General features: G+C 46.6%; 1 protein-coding gene across 3 annotated transcripts in view; it reads left to right on the top strand.

The window, feature by feature from the left end:
- grin2ba (glutamate receptor, ionotropic, N-methyl D-aspartate 2B, genome duplicate a) overlaps positions 1-21,659 on the top strand; it is a 117,530-nt gene that overhangs the window by 53,150 nt on the left and 42,721 nt on the right. For all 3 annotated transcript variants that reach the window (XM_089018237.1, XM_089018236.1, XM_089018238.1), the window contains 3 exons: positions 10,973-11,116; positions 11,769-12,039; positions 21,187-21,379. In XM_089018237.1, the coding sequence (XP_088874363.1) occupies positions 10,973-11,116; positions 11,769-12,039; positions 21,187-21,379 (608 nt within the window). The remainder of the gene's footprint in view (positions 1-10,972; positions 11,117-11,768; positions 12,040-21,186; positions 21,380-21,659) is intronic.

Consider the following 21,659-nt stretch of genomic DNA (forward strand, 5'->3'; position numbering starts at 1 on the left):
TTAATCAGTCTATAAAGCAGCTATCATGTGGTCCAAATGAGCCGGGAATTTTCATTCACTGCCAGACGTGCAAAAATGTGTCCACTCAAGTGCCAGGGTTTTTGTCATTTTCACTCAAATTGTAGGAGCCAAAGAATATTGAGTTTTAGGACTATATAAACATTCAATGCAGCCTATGAAACCTTAGACTGTCTTCTTTAATCAGAAAAAAGAGTTAATTCCTAAGTTATATGGTTCTGGAGTTAACTCTGGAGTTAACTTTCACAACAGCTTCAGCGCAAACATGGAAAAAGGAAAATGCTGAAGGGAAAAAAAAAACATTGCCAGAGGTCTGACCAGCGCTGTATCGGCACCCTCCGCAAGAAGAACCAAAACCCAAACAAATTCGGGAATGCCGCTCAACGTCAAAGTTTTAAATTCCCGAAGGAATTCGGTAATGGCAACGACTGAGTTAATAACTGAAAAGAAGACGGGCTGACTGAATTTTTGGTGGCGACTCAATGCTTTAATTGAAAGTTGACGTCCCCTGCTTGGAAGTGTTCTTTGCAATTTTATGTCGAATCACGTGGAGAGGCTGCGCCGTGGTGGGTGACACTGGATGCTATCCACTTCATTTTCGCTCGGCGCGTGACAGCGGCTGTCGTCGCCCTCTTTTCATTTTGTTCACCTTGTGTCGGCGCCCTGCTCCTTTTTATCCCGTCACCGGAGACGCGGCGCGGCGCTGCGACAGCTGTTGATCGATGACACCGATGCCGCCGGGTCGCTGTCGTCGCGCGACCGTGCCTGGCAGCAAAGAAAAGGACGTGTGAGTTTGCATCTTGAAAGACACACGAGAAAAGGGGAATATTGTTCGGCTCAGTTAAATTGAACTTTTTCCTCCAATAAGAAAAAGATCAAAATGAATTCAACAGCGACTGGGCGGTCACTCCAAGAGAACCAAATATCGTTGACAAGATATATTATTATTCTTAGTAATATTTCAGTGGTGTTATTGGCCCCTAATCACTGACTAATAACGGTGCGGACACAAGCTCGGAGGTAATGAGTGAGTGCCTCTCCACGTGAACGTGATTATGGTCATTGAGACTCTAATGAGGGGTGGGCTTAGCATGCTGAGAAGATGGGGCTGGATATTGATATTGAGGGTGCAGCTTCGACAAGCTCAGGTGGGAGAAGACAGGAGAATACACATTATCTTATTGTCTCGGTGCCTCTTCTCACATGCATCCCCTGTCACTGTCGCAGCAACAAAAGACATTTGGCTCATAATTTTCATCCCGTACTCTTTCCGAGCGATTGCGGATGCGCGGTGGTCTTCGTGCAAGACACGGAGGTGTGAGGAAGAAGAGGGATCACATCACAAATTGCGATCTCCCTCAGCTTACACACTTAATTGGTTCCCAGAAAGTGGTGTGTGAGGCGTAAAGTTCGTCTGCCAAACATTTATTTCGCATCAGAAACAATTAAAAATGAGAATAATCCATTCCCATGTCCCCATGATACATAATTTTCTACTTAATAATTCTTAAAACGACACAAAATATACCTTATTTTATGTATAATAAATGTCCTATTGTATTGTAATTAAAGAAATAAACCGTACTGTATAATGAAGTCGTTTTATTGACCTTTGTGATGGTCGTTGATGTAGTTGCCTCTTGATGAAATCCGAGTGAAGTTGCCGTGCTTTCTCGGCGATAATACCCTCACACACTGTCCCCTGCTAGCTGCTTTTCATTCATCCAAATTAACAGAAGTTCTTCACCCTCTTCTATTGCCTGAGACCGTTGGTTGGACAACACAGAAACACCCGTAGCCACACGTAGCAATGGTTGACTTAGCATACTGGTACTGGGACGCTAAGTCACACAAACGCACACCTCGTTCATGTTTTTTGATGATCTCCTTCTTCTGCTCGACCGTCATTTTCTTTTGTCTTCTTCGGCTTTACACTAGCCTGTGGTGGGGTCTTTTTCTGTCCCATAATAGCAAAAGTACTACACTCGATAACAAACCACGTCAGCACTCAAAGGAGTGGGGTGACGAAAAATAGTCCACCAATCACCGTGCCGCCGTGTGGTTTGGTTCGTCCACCGAAAACTAGTTCGTCGGCCGCGACTATATGCTCTCGAATTTAATGTTCATGAGACAAAAAGTTTGTGAGCTGAAGCGTTCGTATGCGGCGGTATCACTGTAACTCAACTCTTTTTTTCTGCTGAAAGAAGAGCGTCTAAGGTTTCTTACGCTGTATTGAAGTTTATGTAATATTAAGCAGATTCTTTACTTACAGACAGTGTGGTAGTAAATGTGTAAGTAAAGAATCTGCTTAATATTAGATATCAAGTAGACAGGATGAACTTAGTACAATGAAGTTTATGTAGTCCTGAAACTCCATATTGTGTGGGTCCTGGAATTTGAGTGACAATGACAAAAACCCTGGCACTGGAGTGGACGCATTTTTTGCACGTCTAGCAGGTAATGAGTTAACAATGTAGAAGGCAGCTCTTGGTTTAATGATAGAAGATGATTTTGTCGTCACATGGCATCCCAGGGATTTATACGTTGGGGTTCAGGGGGCTTAGTGTGTGCATAAGTTCCACACGGTTAAGGTCAGCCTCTCATTTGAAGACTGTGCTAAACTCGGTAGTGCGCAAGCCAATGTGGGTCCACTTGAAATGCTTGTTCCCCCTTGTCTCCTCTTACAGATCAGGACTTTAGAAATGAGACACGAAAAAAAAAAAACTAGGCGAGCGTGGAGTTTTCTCCTGGGATGTCATGGACGCATCTGAGCCCGTCACTTTGCTTCACGAAGCAATACGTTTCCTGAAAAAGCCACCAGCCTCCCCTGATTTGCACTCTGTACTGCTGCTGTACCTCACACGCACACGCACACACGCACGCACACACACACACACACACACACACACGCACACACACACACACACACACACACACACAAAATAACTATTACCATTCACGTAGAAGGGGGTGGGGGGGCACAAACAGGAGCAGCAAGAGCATCAGACTGTAGAAGCCCCCTGGTGGCTCATCTGCTAAACTTAGAGCAAAAATGGGCCACGAAGAAAGAAGGTGTGTGTGTGTGTGTGTGTGTGTGTGTGTGTGTGTGTGTGTGTGTGTGTGTGTGTGTGTGTGTGTGTGTGTGTGTGTGTGTGTGTGTGTGTGTGTGTGTGTGTGTGTGTGTGTGTGTGTGTGTGTGTGTGTGCGCTTTGTATTTAGACCTGGGGTTGGGAACCTATGGCTCGCGAGCCATATATGGCTCTTTTGATGCTTGCATCTGGCTCGCCGATAAAACTAAATACATATTCTCGCTTCTTTGTTGTTCATTTGCTGTTTGGGCGGAAGTGGGTGGAAAGCACAATTTTGATTGGATGATACTGACCTAAGATGGCCATTGATGTTCAAAGAACAATTTTGATTGGATGATACTGACCTAGGTGCCGTTCATGTCGAAAAAGGTAAACGCCCCCTTTTAAAAAGATCGTACACTTCAGTTTGAATGGACCAAAGGATTCACAATTGTGGAGAGAAAAGGTTCTGCCGTGTTTCGAACTAGCAATGAAACAATAATGTCAATGAAACAGTCGAATGTCAGTGGCACTTTGACAAGCGTGTGTGCGTGTGTGTGTGTGTGTGTGTGTGGCTCTCACTGAAAAACATTTCTAAATATTTTACTTTTATGGCTCTCTTAGTGAAAAAGGTTGCCGACCCCTGCTTTAGACCATTGTGTCAAGACATGAACCAAAATGGTGCTCCTCTTGCAGCTTCTTCATGACACCTTCTCAGCCTTTTACAATTGATATCATGGCCGTGAAAATAACTTAAAGGACACTCGACACCAATTATTTATTTCCTAACTGACATCAAAAAAACGTTTTATAGCATCTAAAATACAGAAAACACGCATGATGATATTTTTAGTCAAATGCAAAACACCAATAAAAATGACTTAAAGTGTCTAAAAACTACCTCAAATTGAACCCGGAAGTGGCCAGTTTCAGAAGGTCCCGCCCCCTTGTTCGTGGCATCACGCCAAGACGTCTTGCCTTGTTCCAGAATCAAGACAATGGCTTCAGATTGGGAGAAGACGCTTTCTTGTTACTCGTCCTGTTATGAATATGATTCAAATAGTTCTGAAGAGGAAAGCATACATGTTTGCAATCAATAAAAGAAGTCCTCCCATATCAATTCGTGCCATCAGGACAGAAATGTAGCACCCAAAAAATACACAAGATGGCGACAAAGCTCAGTGGAAATGGGCTAATTTATCTGCTGGGAATTTGTGTCAACCAGTATCAAATAGTAGTCTTGGTGCAACACACAACGATTCACCATCGCATTATTTATGTTTTTTTCCTTCTAATTTCGCCATCAACACGGATCAACACCAAGTTTTCAGACCAAACAAAGTACACAAAATGCATTGTGTGTCCTTTCTCGGTCAGGGGCGTTCCTTCCGTGACGTGACGTCAGGAATCGTCACCAGCTCAAAAACAAGACTTCCTGAATATTCAGCGCGAGCCTTAAAAGGTCAAATCTAGCTAGATGCGGTGGAATCTTTGTCAAAGGTGCTCAGTAGAAGTCATTTGAAGACATTTTACAAATTATGAACACAAATTGTCCTTTAAATGACAGCTTTTGGGTTTTGAAGGTGCAGGGGTGCTTAAAATTGGGTGAGTGTTAATTAGGTGATGCCGTGATAAATATGTGAGTTAATTAAGCAGGTGTAGGTTGGACTAAGGAGCGGGTGGCGTCTATGATAAGAAAGGTACAAGTGGGGGTGGAGGGGGGGGGGTGGTTAAAAAAAGGAGATGTGGGGTCCTTTTAACTCATTCACTGCCAGACGTGCAAAATTGTGCCAGTGTTCACTCGAATTCCAGGACCCACAGAATATTGAGTTTTAGGACTACATACCCTTCAATACAGCATATGATATTGTAGAGTGTTTTCTTTCATCAGAAAAAAAAGAGTTTATTCCTAAATTATATGGGTCTGAAGTAAGTGGGGGCGGCTTTACAAAAGGCAAATGCTGCCCCCTCATGAGGGAAAAACATTGCCACTGGTATGACCAGCACTTTATCGGCGCCCCCCGCAAGAGGAAACAAAACATGAGCAAATTGCTAAATGGCACTCCACGTCATATTTTCAATTCTCGAATAAATTTGGGAATGGCAGCGAATGAGTTAATTGAAGGAGAAACACGTGCAGGCTTGTGGAGCGGCACAGCGAGTTGACGTGGGACAAAAGGGGAATAAAGGAGAAGGCTCGTCATGAATACGTAATTTTAGCTGGCGTGCTGATGGCGGGATGTATCAGGAACGAAAGTGCTTGAGGTGAGTGTGTAGAAGCCCGCATCTCGACTCTCCTCATGCATTGGCGTATGAGAGTTAAAGAGCCAAGGGCAAGTTTTTTTCCCTCCACTTGCTGTCTTTTCAAGTGAAAGTGTTGGGAGCGAAGGCCAGCCGTTCCTCACTTTCCTCCCACTCAGCTCTCTTTTTCCAGCCTTCCAACTACCCCGGACGTTGTCCACCAGCCCCCTCTCTCAAGTTCAAAGGCGCTTTTACAGACAGGATAGAAATACGCTTTGCCAAAAAAAGGCTATCTGCCGCGTATAGCGTCATCGCATATGTCGCCTACTCCCTTTCGACCTCCGTTTTTGTGTTCACGTCATCTTGCACGTCCATGTTTATTATTATTGTTTATTTACTTCAGGAGACTTCTTCTTGCTAGGCCACTCCAGTGGCTTTGGTGGAGGTCTATGCTCTTCTCAAATCCAAATAGATGCTCCAAGCTAGCACTACACGCAATCTTGACAAATCACAGTGCATATGTTATTTTAATCTATTTCCATTTCCTCCTCCAAGTATCTGCGAAATAGTATGTAAACGCCATATTCCTTGAGACAAATTTACCTGATCAGGGATATTTTTCACATTTGAAAGACAGTTAATAAATTGGGGTCTTACTGTGCTATGAGGTTTGTACACACTACATTTAAAGGACAACCGGCACCATTTTTTTGTGTTTCCCACTGACATCAGAAAAACGTTTTATAGCATCTAAAATACCCAAAACAGGCAGGCTGATATTTTTAGTTAAATGAAAAACACCAATAAAAATGACTTCAAAATGAATCCGGAAATGGCCAGTTTCAGAAGGTCCCACCCCCTTGTTCGTGACGTCACGCCAAGACGTCTTGCCTTGCTCGAGAATCAAAACAATGGCTTCAGATTCGGAGAAGATGTTTTCTTGTTCTTGTTCTTCTGAAGAGGAAAGCATAAATGTTTGCAATTGATTCTAGGTCTGTGTAAGCTCTCAGTCGTACGGGAGTTGTTCATCGATGAAACGGTTTCTGAAAAACTAGAGTCCTTTGGCAACATGAAAATTCCAACTTATTTCAAACCGGTAAACACTTTAGACAAAAATACGCGCATCCAAAAGATAGGCTGCCAAATAAAAAAACAAAGTAATGTCGTTTATTCGATACATTGTAAAAATGAATATTGTAACGAGCAATACATTGGGGAGACTAAACAAATACTTTATCAACATTGCAGGGATAATAAGAAGTACAGATGATGGCTGAAGAAACCTTTTCATCCAAACTAGCACTACTACTTCCTTACCAGTTGATTTGTTCTTTTCGCTGTTCTCCCTAAACGCCTATCCAACGCACACGCACGCACGGACGCCGCCCCCCCCCCCACACACATCGACGTGCAGCGCCTGCCTCCTGGCTGCTGTCCCGTGTCTGCTCCATGGCTCTACCGGCAAGTGCCAGCTTGGCCTCGTCCTCTCTATTTATTCCATTGTTACATTGTCCTGTGCCTCTTTCCCTCTGGAGGCATCTTCCTCCCACCCTCCCTCACTTCCGCCACAACTCAATTGTCCATTCCCTCTCGTTTAATTTTTTTCCCCTCTCACTTTGATTCATCTTTCATCTTCGCTCCGATCTCTGTCCTCTTTGTCATCGAGTCCTTTTTCTGCCAGATATCCGTTGCCCATTTTTCCGCCATTGAGTGTTGCATTGTTTTGCGCAAATCCAAGGCCTCCCCGGCCTTTTTCCCGAATCCGGCTGAGTGACTCGCCCGGCCCCGTGAAGTCCTCTGGGAATTTAAATACATACTTGCTAATCGAATATCCAGACAGCATAGGTTGGTGGTGTGTAGGATGACGCCGGCAGTGAGGAAGATGAAGAAACCAAAGGCTGAAGTGAGGACAAAATGGTGGAAGTTGAAAAAGGAAGAGTGTTGCATGGCATTTAGGAAGGAGGTAAGACAAGCACTGGGTGGGCAAGAGGTCCTTCCAGGTGACTGGGAAACTGCAGCGAACATAATCAGAGACACAGGTCGGAAAGTACTTGGTGTATCGAGTGGAAGAAAGGTAGATAAGGAGCAGGTGCAGGAGTGTATACAGAGAAAGAGGTTAGCAAAGAAGAAGTGGGACACTCTGAGGACGGCGAGAGTAGACAGCAGTACAAGGAGATGCAGCGCACGGATAAAGTAAAGGTGGCAAAGGCCAACCAAGAGGCCTATGATGACTTGTATGCTCGGCTGGACTGCAAGGAAGGTGAGACTGATCTTTACAGGCTGGCGAGACAGAGAGACAAAGATGGTAAGGACCTGCAGCAGGTTCGGGTGATTAAGGATAGAGATGGCAATGTATTAACAGGTGCCAGTAGTGTGATGGCAAGATGGAAAGAGTACTTTGAAGAATTAATGAATGAGGAAAATGAGAAGGAACAAAGAGTAGAAGACGTGACTGTTGTGGACCAAGACGTAGCAAGCATTAGCAAGGATGAAGTGAGGAGGGCGCTGAAGAGGATGAAGGGGGGAAAGGCACCTGGGCCTGATGATTTACCAATCGAGGTATGGAAGTGTCTTGGAGAGGTGGCGGTGGTGTTCCTGACTGGGTTATTCAACAAGATCTTAGATGGTGAACAGATGCCTGAAGAATGGAGACAAAGTGTACTCGTGTCCATTTTTAAGAACAAAGGAGATGTGCAGAGTTGTACTAATTACAGAGGAATAAAGTTGATGAGCCATACAATGAAACTCTGGGAAAGAGTGGTTGAAGCTAGACTAAGAGCAGAAGTGAACATTTGTGAGCAGCAGTATGGCTTCATGCCAAAAAAGAGTACGACAGATGCAGTGTTTGCTTTAAGAATGCTGATAGAGAAGTACTGAGAAGGTCAGAAGGAATTGCATTGTGTCTTTGTAGATCTGGAGAAAGCGTATGACAGGGTGCCCAGAGAAGAGCTGTGGCATTGCATGAGGAAGTCTGGAGTGACGGAAAAGTATGTCAGAGCGGTGCAAGACATGTATCATGACCGTAAGACAGTTGTGGGGTGTGCTGTCGGTATGACTGAGGAATTCAAGGTGCAGGTGGGACTCCACCAGGGGTCTGTTCTGAGCCCCTTCTTGTTTGCTATGGTGATGGACAGGCTGACAGACGATGTTAGACAAGAATCTCCTTGGACCATGATGTTTGCAGATGACATCGTGATCTGTAGCGAGAACAGGTGGCGGAGAAACTAGAGATGTGGAGATATGCCCTGGAAAGGAGAGGAATGAAGATCAGTCGCAGCAAGACGGAATATATGTGTGTGAATGAGAGGGATCCAAGTGCAAGAGTGATGCTACAGGGAGAAGAGATAAAGAAGGTGGAAGATTTTAAGTACTTGGGGTCAACTGTCCAGAGCAATGGAGAGTGTGGAAAAGAGGTGAAGAAGCGTGTCCAGGCAGGCTGGAGAAAAATGTCAGGTGTGATGTGTGATAGAAGGCTTTCAGCTAGGATGAAAGGAAAAGTGTATAAAACCGTGGTCAGACCAGCCATGATGTTTGGACTGGAGACAGTGCCACTGAAGACAGGAAGCCGAGCTGGAGGTCGCAGAGCTGAAGATGTTTAGGTTTTCTTTGGGAGTGACCAGGTTGGATGGGATCAGGAATGAGTACATCAGAGGGACAACTCATATTAGAGGCTTTGGAGAGAAAGTCAGAGAGGCCAGACTGAGATGGTTTGGACATGTCCAGAGGAGAGAGAGTGACTATATCGGGAGAAGGATGCTGAGTCTTGAACTGCCAGGCAGGAGACCAAGAGGAAGACCGAAAAGGAGGATTATGGATGTGGTCAAAGAGGACATGAAGGTAGCTGGTGTGAGGGAAGAGGATGCACAAAACCGGGATAGATGGAGGACATTGATTCGCTGTGGCGACCCCTGAGGGGAAAAGCCCAAAGGAAAAGAAGAAGAAGACTTGCTAATCGATCACATTGTGCCTACAAGAAGCATTAATGTGGCCAAAGCCTAATTATTGTTTCTGTAAACGAAAAGAGAGGTCTTTTGCGGCACTTCATTTTCTCACACGGTTTCCTACGCTCAACCCCGCTCTCCCATCAATAAATTTCTTGTTTGCCCGACCACGTTTCTTCCTCACCCTCTGCCGTTCTGGGCTTCGGTATCGGTCTTAATTATGTATTTTTCTTAAAGGCTCATGGAAATTTGGCTCTCTGAAGAAGTATGTTAATACTCCTCTTAAGAAGAGTAAAATAGAGCGAAAGCAAGAGGAAACAATGGAGTATGAGGGGGTTTGGAGGGTGCGTGTGTGTGTGTGTGTGTGTGTGTGTGTGTGTGTGTGTGTGTGTGTGTGCGTGCGTGCGTGCGTGCGTGCAGCGTGTGTGTGTGTGTGTGTGTGTGTGTGTGTGTGTGTGCGTGCGTGCGTGCGTGCGTGCGTGCGTGCGTGCGTGCGTGTGAAAATTCAATTATAACCATGGCCTGGCAGACATTCCGCCGGTATAAACGAGAGAGCTGAGCAGAGCTATGGTTGGATGATTAAGACAGAGCAAGATAAAAAGTTGAAGAGCAAATGGATTCCGCTTCGCACAAAGACACGACTCCAGCATCAGTGAGCGCATCATTATTTCATGATTTTTCAAGCACAAATTCACTCGGCGAGCCGGCGGTGCGCCCGTTTTGCGCGGCACACGAAGACGACCACCCTCACGTGCGTTTTTAACCGGCCGCACTGTTAAATCACAAGGTCCCACCTCAACGCAACAACCCTGATCTCATTAATGCAGAAACAAGGTAGCGGATGAAGATGTGTGGATCCTTGAAGGGTCTGGGGGATGGAGGGTGGGAGGTGGGGAGAAAGGGGTGTCATCTTAGCCTTTGATGTGGAGAGAAGCTCAAAAGTGGTCCGAAGAAGCCAAAGACATTTGAAAAGCCCGTCAGCTTGATTGTTACTCGCACGGTAATCACACATTGCGGCGCAGTTAAAAATACTGATGAGACCGCGTCTTTTTCCTCGGACGTGTCCGCTTATGAAGACCGCCTAATAACGTGTGGCTTGGATTTTCTTAAGGATGTACCTTTATTCGTCTCGCAGTGGAGAAATTTACATTTCGCAGCAGCAAAGTTATGAAGTTTACATACAATACAGCAATTTAAGGTTTCGGTCAGCGATTTGTCAGTCGCTGTTCATACAATCGAGAGACAGTTGCCATGCTAGCTATCATATGCAGTACGATAGCTAGCATCATACTGCGAGCTATCATACCGCCTATGATAGCCAGCATGTTACTGTGAGCGCAGTCATTGCAGTCGCAAGGTGGTGTTCTTCTCGGTGAAAGTCATCTCAACGGCCACTCCGTATTGGCTAACAGTTTTCCAACATCCCCAAAGAGGCGTGTTAGCGTCAACTGACCCGCCAAAAGCAGTTAGAAGGAAGTCTCCCGAATAAGTTTAAGAGTCATCAAGGCAACTAATGAAACTCGTGACTGCTATCATTATAAGCCGCCAGTTTCCTCCACGAGCTGAAGCGAGGCGGCTAATTTAAAGCAATTGATCCATCCTTCAAAGTCGTTGACCGATTATCAGTTGTGCAAAGCCAACGGCGGTAAATAAAGTTTGGGGCCCCGATTCCGTTCCATAGCCTTGTCTTTCTCTCCTTTGCAGGATGACGACTCTATGTTCTTTCAGTTTGGACCATCCATTGAGCAGCAGGCTTCGGTCATGCTCAACATCATGGAGGAATATGACTGGTACATCTTCTCCATCGTCACTACGTATTACCCGGGGTACCAGGACTTTGTCACCAAGGTAATGGCCTCCTCAAAGAAAGTTCCGGGGTACCTTGTTGTCATGAATGAAATGTAAACATCAAGTTTTGAGCCTTGGGACTACTCCGTGACCTTTCCATGAAATTGTCTTCTGTCATGTCATCAAAACAAAAATGTTGTGGGTCGATTGCTTGGTGGAGAGACCATCGCGTCGATCCAACCTCAATTTATTCATCTCCATTCACACTTCCAGTCATTTAATTAAGTCCACATTCTAAAAATGATCCTCCCAATTCTTCGTCCCGTGGATTGCCTCCAAATCAGGGCACGCTTCCTCCGCTCTTCGGTCGAAGTACTCTAAAATTGATTGTGAAGGTCGATAAGAATGTATTGCGGCTACCTCGGCGGAGCAGTGAGCTCCGTCTTTCTATCACTCACCATCTTCAAGCCATAAAAAGTCTGCCTAGACTGTGACAACTCCTTTAGTACCTTTAAAATAGTCAGAAATACCCACTAATTTAATGTGAATAGCGGATCTCTTTTTTTCCTCCTCGGCGAGGCATACATGTTCCAGTATTTGATCAGGCTGACCAAAATTTTTACTCTGTGCTCTTAGTTTAAACGACGTTACACTTAAAATTTGCTGTACTTGACAAACCTTTTTTCTACCCCCCCCCCTCCCCCCATTCTAGATCCGGAGCACTATCGAGAACAGTTTTGTGGGCTGGGAACTGGAGGAAGTTTTACTTCTGGACATGTCCGTAGACGACGGGGATTCAAAGATTCAGAACCAGCTGAAAAAACTCCAGAGTCCCGTCATTCTTTTGTACTGCACAAAAGAAGAGGCAAACACCATTTTTGAAGTGGCCCATTCGGTCGGCATCACTGGTTACGGTTACACGTGGATCGTGCCCTCGCTCATCGCCGGAGACACCGACGTGGTCCCTGCAGAGTTCCCAACAGGTAAGAAATTTGGATGCAGTCTTTTGAGTTATCCTGAGTCATTTCTCTAAACAATTATATGTCATGTTTTAGTTTGGAACACCAATCAGAAGTTTCTACCAGTATTTTATCGATGAGAAGGTTTCTTCAGCCGTCATCTGTACAAAAGTGAAGGTTTCGGACGTTTCGCCTCCTATCCAAGAGGCTTCGTCAGCGAACAAAAGTCTGACTGGTCGTATCGGCCCCATTTATATATCCCTAATGTCCAGACATGGTGGCGCCGGACACAGCTATGATAGGTCCCTACTCTCAGGTTGGGGGGGGGGCAGGGGACCCCTCCCTGTGGCCCCACTGATTGTTCCTACATTCCTGACTAACGACTGGCCTATTACCCCCACTCCCACCGGTATCACCTCATCAGCATTACGAAAGTTGCCTAACCTGTTTTGCTTAAGCAGGCTATTGTACGAACGATCCAAATTGAACCTCACCCCACCAGACCGGTTTAATGAAGGATTTAGTTGTTTTATAAGAATCGCTTCTTTTACCCCCCTTTCAAACCATCTATGTTCTTTCGCTAAGATTTTAACCTCATTGTCGTCAAATGAGTGGTTGCTAGCTTTTAGGTGCAAATGTACTGCCCATTGAGGCCCACTAGTATTATCTCTGCGATGTTGATAAAGTCTTTTTTTGAGAATTTGTTGAGTCTCCCCAATGTACTGCTCTTTACAATTTTCATTCTTACAATGTATTGAATAAACTACATTACTTTGTTTTTCATTAGGTAGCCTATCTTTTGGATGCACTAATTTTTGCCTTAACGTGTTTATCGGTTTGAAATAAGTAGGAATTTTGTGTTGCCAAAGGACTCTTTGTAATTTTTCAGAAACTCCTGCAATGTAAGGTACTGCTACTCCTCTCCTTTTTGAATCTTGAGAATTATTGGTTTCATTCCCTATTCTTTCTTTCTGACATTTGTTGAATGACCACTGAGGGTACCCACAGTTAGTGAGTGCTCTCCTGATATGTTTTGACTCCTTTTCTCTACCTTCAGTGCTAGTTGGTATTAGTTTAGCCCTATGCTGGAGGGTTCTGATAACTCCTAGTTTATGTTGTAAAGGGTGGTTAGAATCGAAAAGTAAGTATTGGTCAGTGTGCGTAGCCTTCCTAAAGACTTCTGTTTTTAGCGCTCTGTCCTCTTTTAGAATTACAGTAAAGTCTCGTTATATCGATATCGGATATATCGATAGTCCCGGTTATATCGATACTATTCCTATGCACGCACGGAGAAAATTACATGCAAACAGGGTCGGATATATCGATAGTCCCGGTTATATCGATATTTTTTCGGACTCCCTTGAATATCGATATAACGAGACTTTACTGTACTTTACAATCCAAGAAGGCGAGTTGGTTCTCTTTAATGTCCTCACGAGTAAATTTAATGTTGATGTCAACAGAGTTGAGGTGATCTGTGAAGGATTGAATTTCTTGTTTTTTAATTATGACAAAAGTATCGTCCACATATCTAAACCAGTGTCTAGGTTTTGTCCCCGGGAAGGATGTGAGGGCCTGTTTCTCTATCTAATTTCTCCATGTAAAGATTAGCCACTATGGGTGAAACTGGTGAGCCCATAGCACAACCATGAATTTGTTTATAAAATTTCTCCCGAAATTGAAAATACGTAGTATTAAGGCAGATTTCCAATAATTGGCAGATGTGATCCGGTTTAAGTTTGGTTCTTTCATGCAGAGAAACATCCGCCAGCAGCCTCGTCCTCACCACTGAGACTGCTGCTGGGGTTGGGACAGATGTAAAGAGCGAAGTCACATCGTATGAGGCCAAAGTTTCCTCAGGTTCCAATATGAGGTCTTTGATCCTCTCTACAAACCCTGTAGTGTTCTCTCCGTGATATTCTGTGTTGCCAACCAACGGAGCTAAGATAGTTTTTAAATATTTGGCTACATTGAATGTAGAGGAGTCAATGCTACAAACAATGGGTCTGAGGGGGAACCCTTCTTTATGTATTTTTGGCAGGCCATAGATACATGGCGTGGCCTCTCCCGGGTATAATCTAAAATACATCTGTTTGTCTATGTGTTTTCCTTTCTCTAACTTTTGGAGACAGTCTATCATTTCTTTCTTGTATCTATTGTTATGCTGATGAGGTGATACCGGTGGGAGTGGGGGAAACAGGCCAGTCGTTAGTCAGGAATGTAGGAACAATCAGTGGGGCAACAGGGAGGGGTCCTCTGCTCCCCCAACCTTAGAGTAGTGACCTATCATAGCTGTGTCCAGCGCCGCCATGCCTGGACATTAGGGATATATAAATAGGGCCGATACGACCAGTCAGACTTTAGTTCGCTGACGAAGCCTCTTGAATAGGAGGCGAAACGTCCGAAACCTTCAAAATTGTACAGATGACGGCTGAAGAAACCTTCTCATCGATGAAATGCCACCCATGGCAAGTGTAGGGCCCATCTGGCCGTTGGATTGAGGGTGTTAGTCAGACAACAAGCTCGCCAATGCCCCTATGGACCGACAGAAATGTCGGGAGGGGACTGGTAGTGGCTGGAGAAGTCCCGCCGGGGATTGATGGGAGACCTTCCCACGGGCACAGGCGGGGCATGCCTTCACATAGTCCGCGACGTCCCTCCTGTAGTCCGGCCACCAGAACCGCTGGGCGATGAGGTGGATCGTCCTGTTGACCCCAGGGTGAAAAGAAACCCTGGAGGCGTGTCCCCAGTGCAGCACCTCGGCGCGTAGTGCGAGGGGGACGAATAGGTGATCCACCGGGAAACCCTTGGGCCTCCCGAACCTTCTTCTCCACCTCCCATCTCAGGGCGCCCAGGATGTGTTGCGCCGGCAGGATGTTGGCGATGACCTCCTCCTTCTCTGCCGGCTCGTGAATGCGAGATAGGGCGTCCGGCTTGGTGTTCTGCGAACCTGGGCAGTAGGTCAGAGTAAAGTTGAAGCGGGTCGGGAACAGTGCCCACCGGGCCTGCCGCGAATTAATTCTCTTGGCGGACCGAATGGCGACCAGGTTCTTATAATCGGTGAAGACGGTGAAGGGGTGTCTGGCCCCTTCAAGCCAGTGTCTCCACTCCTGCAACGCCAGGATGACCGCCAGCAGTTCCCGGTTCCCCACCTCATAGTTGGCTTCCGCAGGGCTGAGGCGGCGGGAGAAGAAGGCGCATGGGTGGAACTTCTGGTCGGCCGGGGAGCGTTGGGATAATACCGCCCCCACGCCGCACTCCGATGCGTCGACCTCTACCGCGAACGCGTGGTCTGGGACAGGGTGGATTAAGACAGGAGGGTTAGTGAAGGCGCGTCGGATGCGGTTAAACGCCCCCTCCGCGTCGGGTGTCCACCAAAGGGAACCTTGGTGGAAGTGAGATTGGTTAGGGGAAGTGCCTTCTGACTATAACCGCGGATGAAGCGGCGGTAGAAGTTGGCAAACCCCAAAAATCGCTGTAGTTGTTTGCGCGTCTTGGGGGTTGGCCACTCTACCACCGCTTTGGTATTGGCGGGATCGGCCTGAAGTTGCCCTTGCTCCACAACGAACCCCAGAAAAGACAGAGAGCGGACGTGGAACTCGCACTTCTCTGCCTTCACGTAGAGCCGGTTTTGCAGGAGCCGCGCCAGGACCCGCCGCCGCGGTCGCTGTTTAGACGGGGACTTACAGGTGCTGGATGTATTTGGCTCCCCATCTGCATCGACTCTCTGGGGACCCCTCCTGGCGTCGCGGCTGCTCGTTGCCGCCGGGTGTGGTCGTCTGCTGCTTGCTTCCAGGTTCGCTGGACCGCTGGGTGCCTTGCTCCCGCTGCCTCTCCCGGAGGCGATGGTCCAGGCAGATGACTACATCGATTAGCTCGCTGAGGGTGGTGCTAGCGTCGCGGGTGGTCAACTCGTCCTTGAGAGCGGCGCTCAGTCCGCGAGGAAACACTCCCCTGAGCGCCCGATCGTCGTAGTCACTCCTTTGTTACTCTGTAGCGCTGTCGAGCTGTCTCTCGTCTCAACATCTGATGTCCATGTGGCGTTCTCCTTTGTGTGTGTGTGCGTAAAAAACCACCCCTCTGTCTTCTACCACGGATTTTAACCAATCACGGGCGGCTTTACAGCTCTGATAAGCAGTTTCATATTCTGGACGAAACTCAGCTTGTGCACCATTTTGTGCATTTTCTGGGTGCTACGTCGGAGTCCAGATCGTCACCGGTTTCATCGCTTGCAGACGGCTCGAATTGATACGGAAGGACTTCTTTAATCGATTGCAAACATTTATGCTTTCCTCTTTAAAACTATTTGACTCATATTCATAACTGGATGAGGAACAAGAAAGCATCTTTTCCGAATCTGAACTTCCTAAAGCCATTGTTTTGATTCTGGAGCAAGGCAGTGTGACCCATAGTGACATCAAAAACAAGGCTGCGGGACTTTCTGAATATCCCTAATTTCGAGCTCATTTGTGGCAGTTTTGGGACACTTTGTCTTTTTTTTCTTTTTGTTGTATTTTGCATTTGACGATACTAGTGCAGCGTGTTCTACCGGAAACAAATTCCTTGTGTGTTCTACATACTTGGCAATAACGATGATTCTGATTCTGAAAATATCACCTTGTGTGTGTTGGGTGTTTTAGATCCTACAAAACGTTTTACTGATGTCAGTTAGGAAACAAAAAATGGTGTTGTTTGTCCTTTAAAGGTTAAAGCAAGTTGCGCTGTTTGAGTCATCGTCTTTCTCACACGACTACTGACATATTTGCTACAATTTCTACAACCAAATAACTGAGCATTTCAAGTTTGCTTGGCACCAACTTGTAGCGGGAATCACAGCTTTGACTCGTTTTTCCGGTGTCAAACCAAATGGAACGTTGCCTGACTTCAGTTCGGGGAGGTTGCGTTATATTTCACACTCGGGATATGCACCTGATTGCGTAATGGCACGACGCTTCGAGATTCATAATCAAATTGGACATGATGTCACTAGTTTAGCGGTGCTCTCGGGGGACATTTTGCGGTCATTTACTGTCAACATCTTTCTAAATTCACATGTGGGCTCTGTGTGTATGCTTTTCTCAACTCGCGTGCTCTTGACTGAATATCTGAATATGTCTCCTGGCTCCTCCGTGTGCGGTCCTGGAGGAAGAGAACTGTCAGTGGCAACTGACCGCGGCCAGGCTGCCCGTCTATCTCTCAAACGCTGACATGCTAGCGCACTGGCTGACATGCGGTCATACACTGTCACACGAATTCAGACGATCAGATGGCAAGGGAGCGGGGGCAGATTAAAAGGCAAACTGAGTGACAGATATCCGGATAAGTTGTTTTGAAGGCAGCGCGGTCCTACCTTGGAGCGATGTGACCCCGATATCGGCGGTGTCCCACAGGGCCCATTGCACATTTCGCCGAAACATTGGAGTAAGACCCCCTTCGACTTCCCTCGTTTGAAGTTTATTTGTTCGTGGCATCATCCACAACCCAAAATATGTCAAGTTCATTCACTTTCCACTGATTACTCTCCTGCACGCTCACTCTGATTATGACAAGTGGCGTCAAAAAAGGATGGATGGGCGATTACCAAAGAGACCGGGAACATCTTCTTGCGATAACCTAACCAAATTCTGACAGACCCAAATTACTCGTAATTTTGACATGATCTATGCGCCGTGCTCAAATGGGTGTGTCGCGGAAGCCGCGGCGTCATCAATTACCGCCGACTATTTGTCACGAGTTAATCATATAGAGGTCAATAACAGCAGATTATATCAATGGATCTCATTATCAAGATGTCAACCGCATTCTAATATATGGAGCTAAGTTTCAAACAAAATCACCCTCCCTCCCACCACGTCATATTGGGCCACTTGGAATTCTCACTGTTTAATGCCATACCGCAAAAGCATTGCATAATGAATTCAACGGAAAGTGGACGGATGGCATGCAACTCGGATAAAGGAAAGATCTTGAAGCGATTGAAGAGACAGAGAGAGAGAGAGGAACCTTGGTGGAAGTGAGATTGGTTAGGGGAAGTGCCTTCTGACTATAACCGCGGATGAAGCGGCGGTAGAAGTTGGCAAACCCCAAAAATCGCTGTAGTTGTTTGCGCGTCTTGGGGGTTGGCCACTCTACCACCGCTTTGGTATTGGCGGGATCGGCCTGAAGTTGCCCTTGCTCCACAACGAACCCCAGAAAAGACAGAGAGCGGACGTGGAACTCGCACTTCTCTGCCTTCACGTAGAGCCGGTTTTGCAGGAGCCGCGCCAGGACCCGCCGCCGCGGTCGCTGTTTAGACGGGGACTTACAGGTGCCGGATGTATTTGGCTCCCCATCTGCATCGACTCTCTGGGGACCCCTCCTGGCGTCGCGGCTGCTCGTTGCCGCCGGGTGTGGTCGTCTGCTGCTTGCTTCCAGGTTCGCTGGACCGCTGGGTGCCTTGCTCCCGCTGCCTCTCCCGGAGGCGATGGTCCAGGCAGATGACTACATCGATTAGCTCGCTGAGGGTGGTGCTAGCGTCGCGGGTGGTCAACTCGTCCTTGAGAGCGGCGCTCAGTCCGCGAGGAAACACTCCCCTGAGCGCCCGATCGTCGTAGTCACTCCTTTGTTACTCTGTAGCGCTGTCGAGCTGTCTCTCGTCTCAACATCTGATGTCCATGTGGCGTTCTCCTTTGTGTGTGTGTGCGTAAAAAACACCCCTCTGTCTTCTACCACGGATTTTAACCAATCACGGGCGGCTTTACAGCTCTGATAAGCAGTTTCATATTCTGGACGAAACTCAGCTTGTGCACCATTTTGTGCATTTTCTGGGTGCTACGTCGGAGTCCAGATCGTCACCGGTTTCATCGCTTGCAGACGGCTCGAATTGATACGGAAGGACTTCTTTAATCGATTGCAAACATTTATGCTTTCCTCTTTAAAACTATTTGACTCATATTCATAACTGGATGAGGAACAAGAAAGCATCTTTTCCGAATCTGAACTTCCTAAAGCCATTGTTTTGATTCTGGAGCAAGGCAGTGTGACCCATAGTGACATCAAAAACAAGGCTGCGGGACTTTCTGAATATCCCTAATTTCGAGCTCATTTGTGGCAGTTTTGGGACACTTTGTCTTTTTTTTCTTTTTGTTGTATTTTGCATTTGACGATACTAGTGCAGCGTGTTCTACCGGAAACAAATTCCTTGTGTGTTCTACATACTTGGCAATAACGATGATTCTGATTCTGAAAATATAACCTTGTGTGTGTTGGGTGTTTTAGATCCTACAAAACGTTTTACTGATGTCAGTTAGGAAACAAAAAATGGTGTTGTTTGTCCTTTAAAGGTTAAAGCAAGTTGCGCTGTTTGAGTCATCGTCTTTCTCACACGACTACTGACATATTTGCTACAATTTCTACAACCAAATAACTGAGCATTTCAAGTTTGCTTGGCACCAACTTGTAGCGGGAATCACAGCTTTGACTCGTTTTTCCGGTGTCAAACCAAATGGAACGTTGCCTGACTTCAGTTCGGGGAGGTTGCGTTATATTTCACACTCGGGATATGCACCTGATTGCGTAATGGCACGACGCTTCGAGATTCATAATCAAATTGGACATGATGTCACTAGTTTAGCGGTGCTCTCGGGGGACATTTTGCGGTCATTTACTGTCAACATCTTTCTAAATTCACATGTGGGCTCTGTGTGTATGCTTTTCTCAACTCGCGTGCTCTTGACTGAATATCTGAATATGTCTCCTGGCTCCTCCGTGTGCGGTCCTGGAGGAAGAGAACTGTCAGTGGCAACTGACCGCGGCCAGGCTGCCCGTCTATCTCTCAAACGCTGACATGCTAGCGCACTGGCTGACATGCGGTCATACACTGTCACACGAATTCAGACGATCAGATGGCAAGGGAGCGGGGGCAGATTAAAAGGCAAACTGAGTGACAGATATCCGGATAAGTTGTTTTGAAGGCAGCGCGGTCCTACCTTGGAGCGATGTGACCCCGATATCGGCGGTGTCCCACAGGGCCCATTGCACATTTCGCCGAAACATTGGAGTAAGACCCCCTTCGACTTCCCTCGTTTGAAGTTTATTTGTTCGTGGCATCATCCACAACCCAAAATATGTCAAGTTCATTCACTTTCCACTGATTACTCTCCGATTATGACAAGTGGCGTCAAAAAAGGATGGATGGGCGATTACCAAAGAGACCGGGAACATCTTCTTGCGATAACCTAACCAAATTCTGACAGACCCAAATTACTCATAATTTTGACATGATCTATGCGCCGTGCTCAAATGGGTGTGTCGCGGAAGCCGCGGCGTCATCAATTACCGCCGACTATTTGTCACGAGTTAATCATATAGAGGTCAATAACAGCAGATTATATCAATGGATCTCATTATCAAGATGTCAACCGCATTCTAATATATGGAGCTAAGTTTCAAACAAAATCACCCTCCCTCCCACCACGTCATATTGGGCCACTTGGAATTCTCACTGTTTAATGCCATACCGCAAAAGCATTGCATAATGAATTCAACGGAAAGTGGACGGATGGCATGCAACTCGGATAAAGGAAAGATCTTGAAGCGATTGAAGAGACAGAGAGAGAGAGAGACATGGACAGACAGAGAGACACAGAGACATACAGACATAGAGAGAGAGAGGGGGGGGTAAGTGAGTGAGTGAGTGAGTGAGTGAGTGAGTGAGTGAGTGAGTGAGTGAGTGAGTGAGTGAGTGCGAGAGTGTGAGTGAGTGCGAGAGTGTGTGAGAGAGAGACAACAGCAAACAGGGAAAGGAGAAACAGGGGCACAGAAAAGCGAACAAACAGAGAGCGACTGAGCTCCAGACTGACAGACAGATGGACAAACAGAGCAAGGTGATCGATGCGCAACGGCGGCGTCGTCTACCCCGTCTCTGGGAAGCTGGTCAAAACATGTCCCCTCTGTCGAGCCAAGCAGAATGATCAACACTCCCTTCCTGTTACACACCTCTCCCCACATTGGTGTCTGCTTGCCCCCCGCCCCCATCAACCCCTGCTCGTCATCTTGCAATGTTTACCGTTAAGATTTCCACCCTTCCCTAACTTGCGCTCAGTTTCAACAAATCCGTCTGCCTCCTTCTGGATCTCTCCATCTGTCTTTTGTCCGTGGCCGCCGATGAAACTTTCCTTTCTTCCCACCAAGGGCTGCTGTCCGTGTCCTACGACGAGTGGGACTATGGCCTCGAGGCCCGCGTACGCGACGGCGTCGCTATTATCACCATGGCGACGTCCACCATGATGATGGACCGAGGTCCTCACACTTTGCTCAAGTCTGAGTGCCACGGAGCGCCTGAGAAGAAGACTCCCATCTCGGGCAACCCCAATGAAGTCCTCAGGTGAGCCATGCTGTCGACTAAAAATAACATTACGTGCGGGCAAACGTCGGGTAACGGAGCAATGGCAGCGTCGGGAGACGTTCGAGGGCTCAGCCAAAAATGTGACGTTTTTACTCCGGAAAATGGCAAAATTACTCATGTGTCCTTTTAATATACAGGTAAGACTTAGAAAATTAGAATATTTAGAAAAAGTTCAAAATTCATTTAAGCAGTGATGAAGAGGTTTCTTCAGCCGTCATCTGTACGTCTTTGAAGGTGTCGGACGTTTCGCTTCTTATCC

Source organism: Hippocampus bargibanti, linkage group LG17 (assembly GCF_051943395.1).
Source record: "Hippocampus bargibanti isolate YZ-2025 linkage group LG17, ASM5194339v1, whole genome shotgun sequence".
In the NCBI taxonomy this organism is placed as follows: domain Eukaryota; kingdom Metazoa; phylum Chordata; class Actinopteri; order Syngnathiformes; family Syngnathidae; genus Hippocampus; species Hippocampus bargibanti.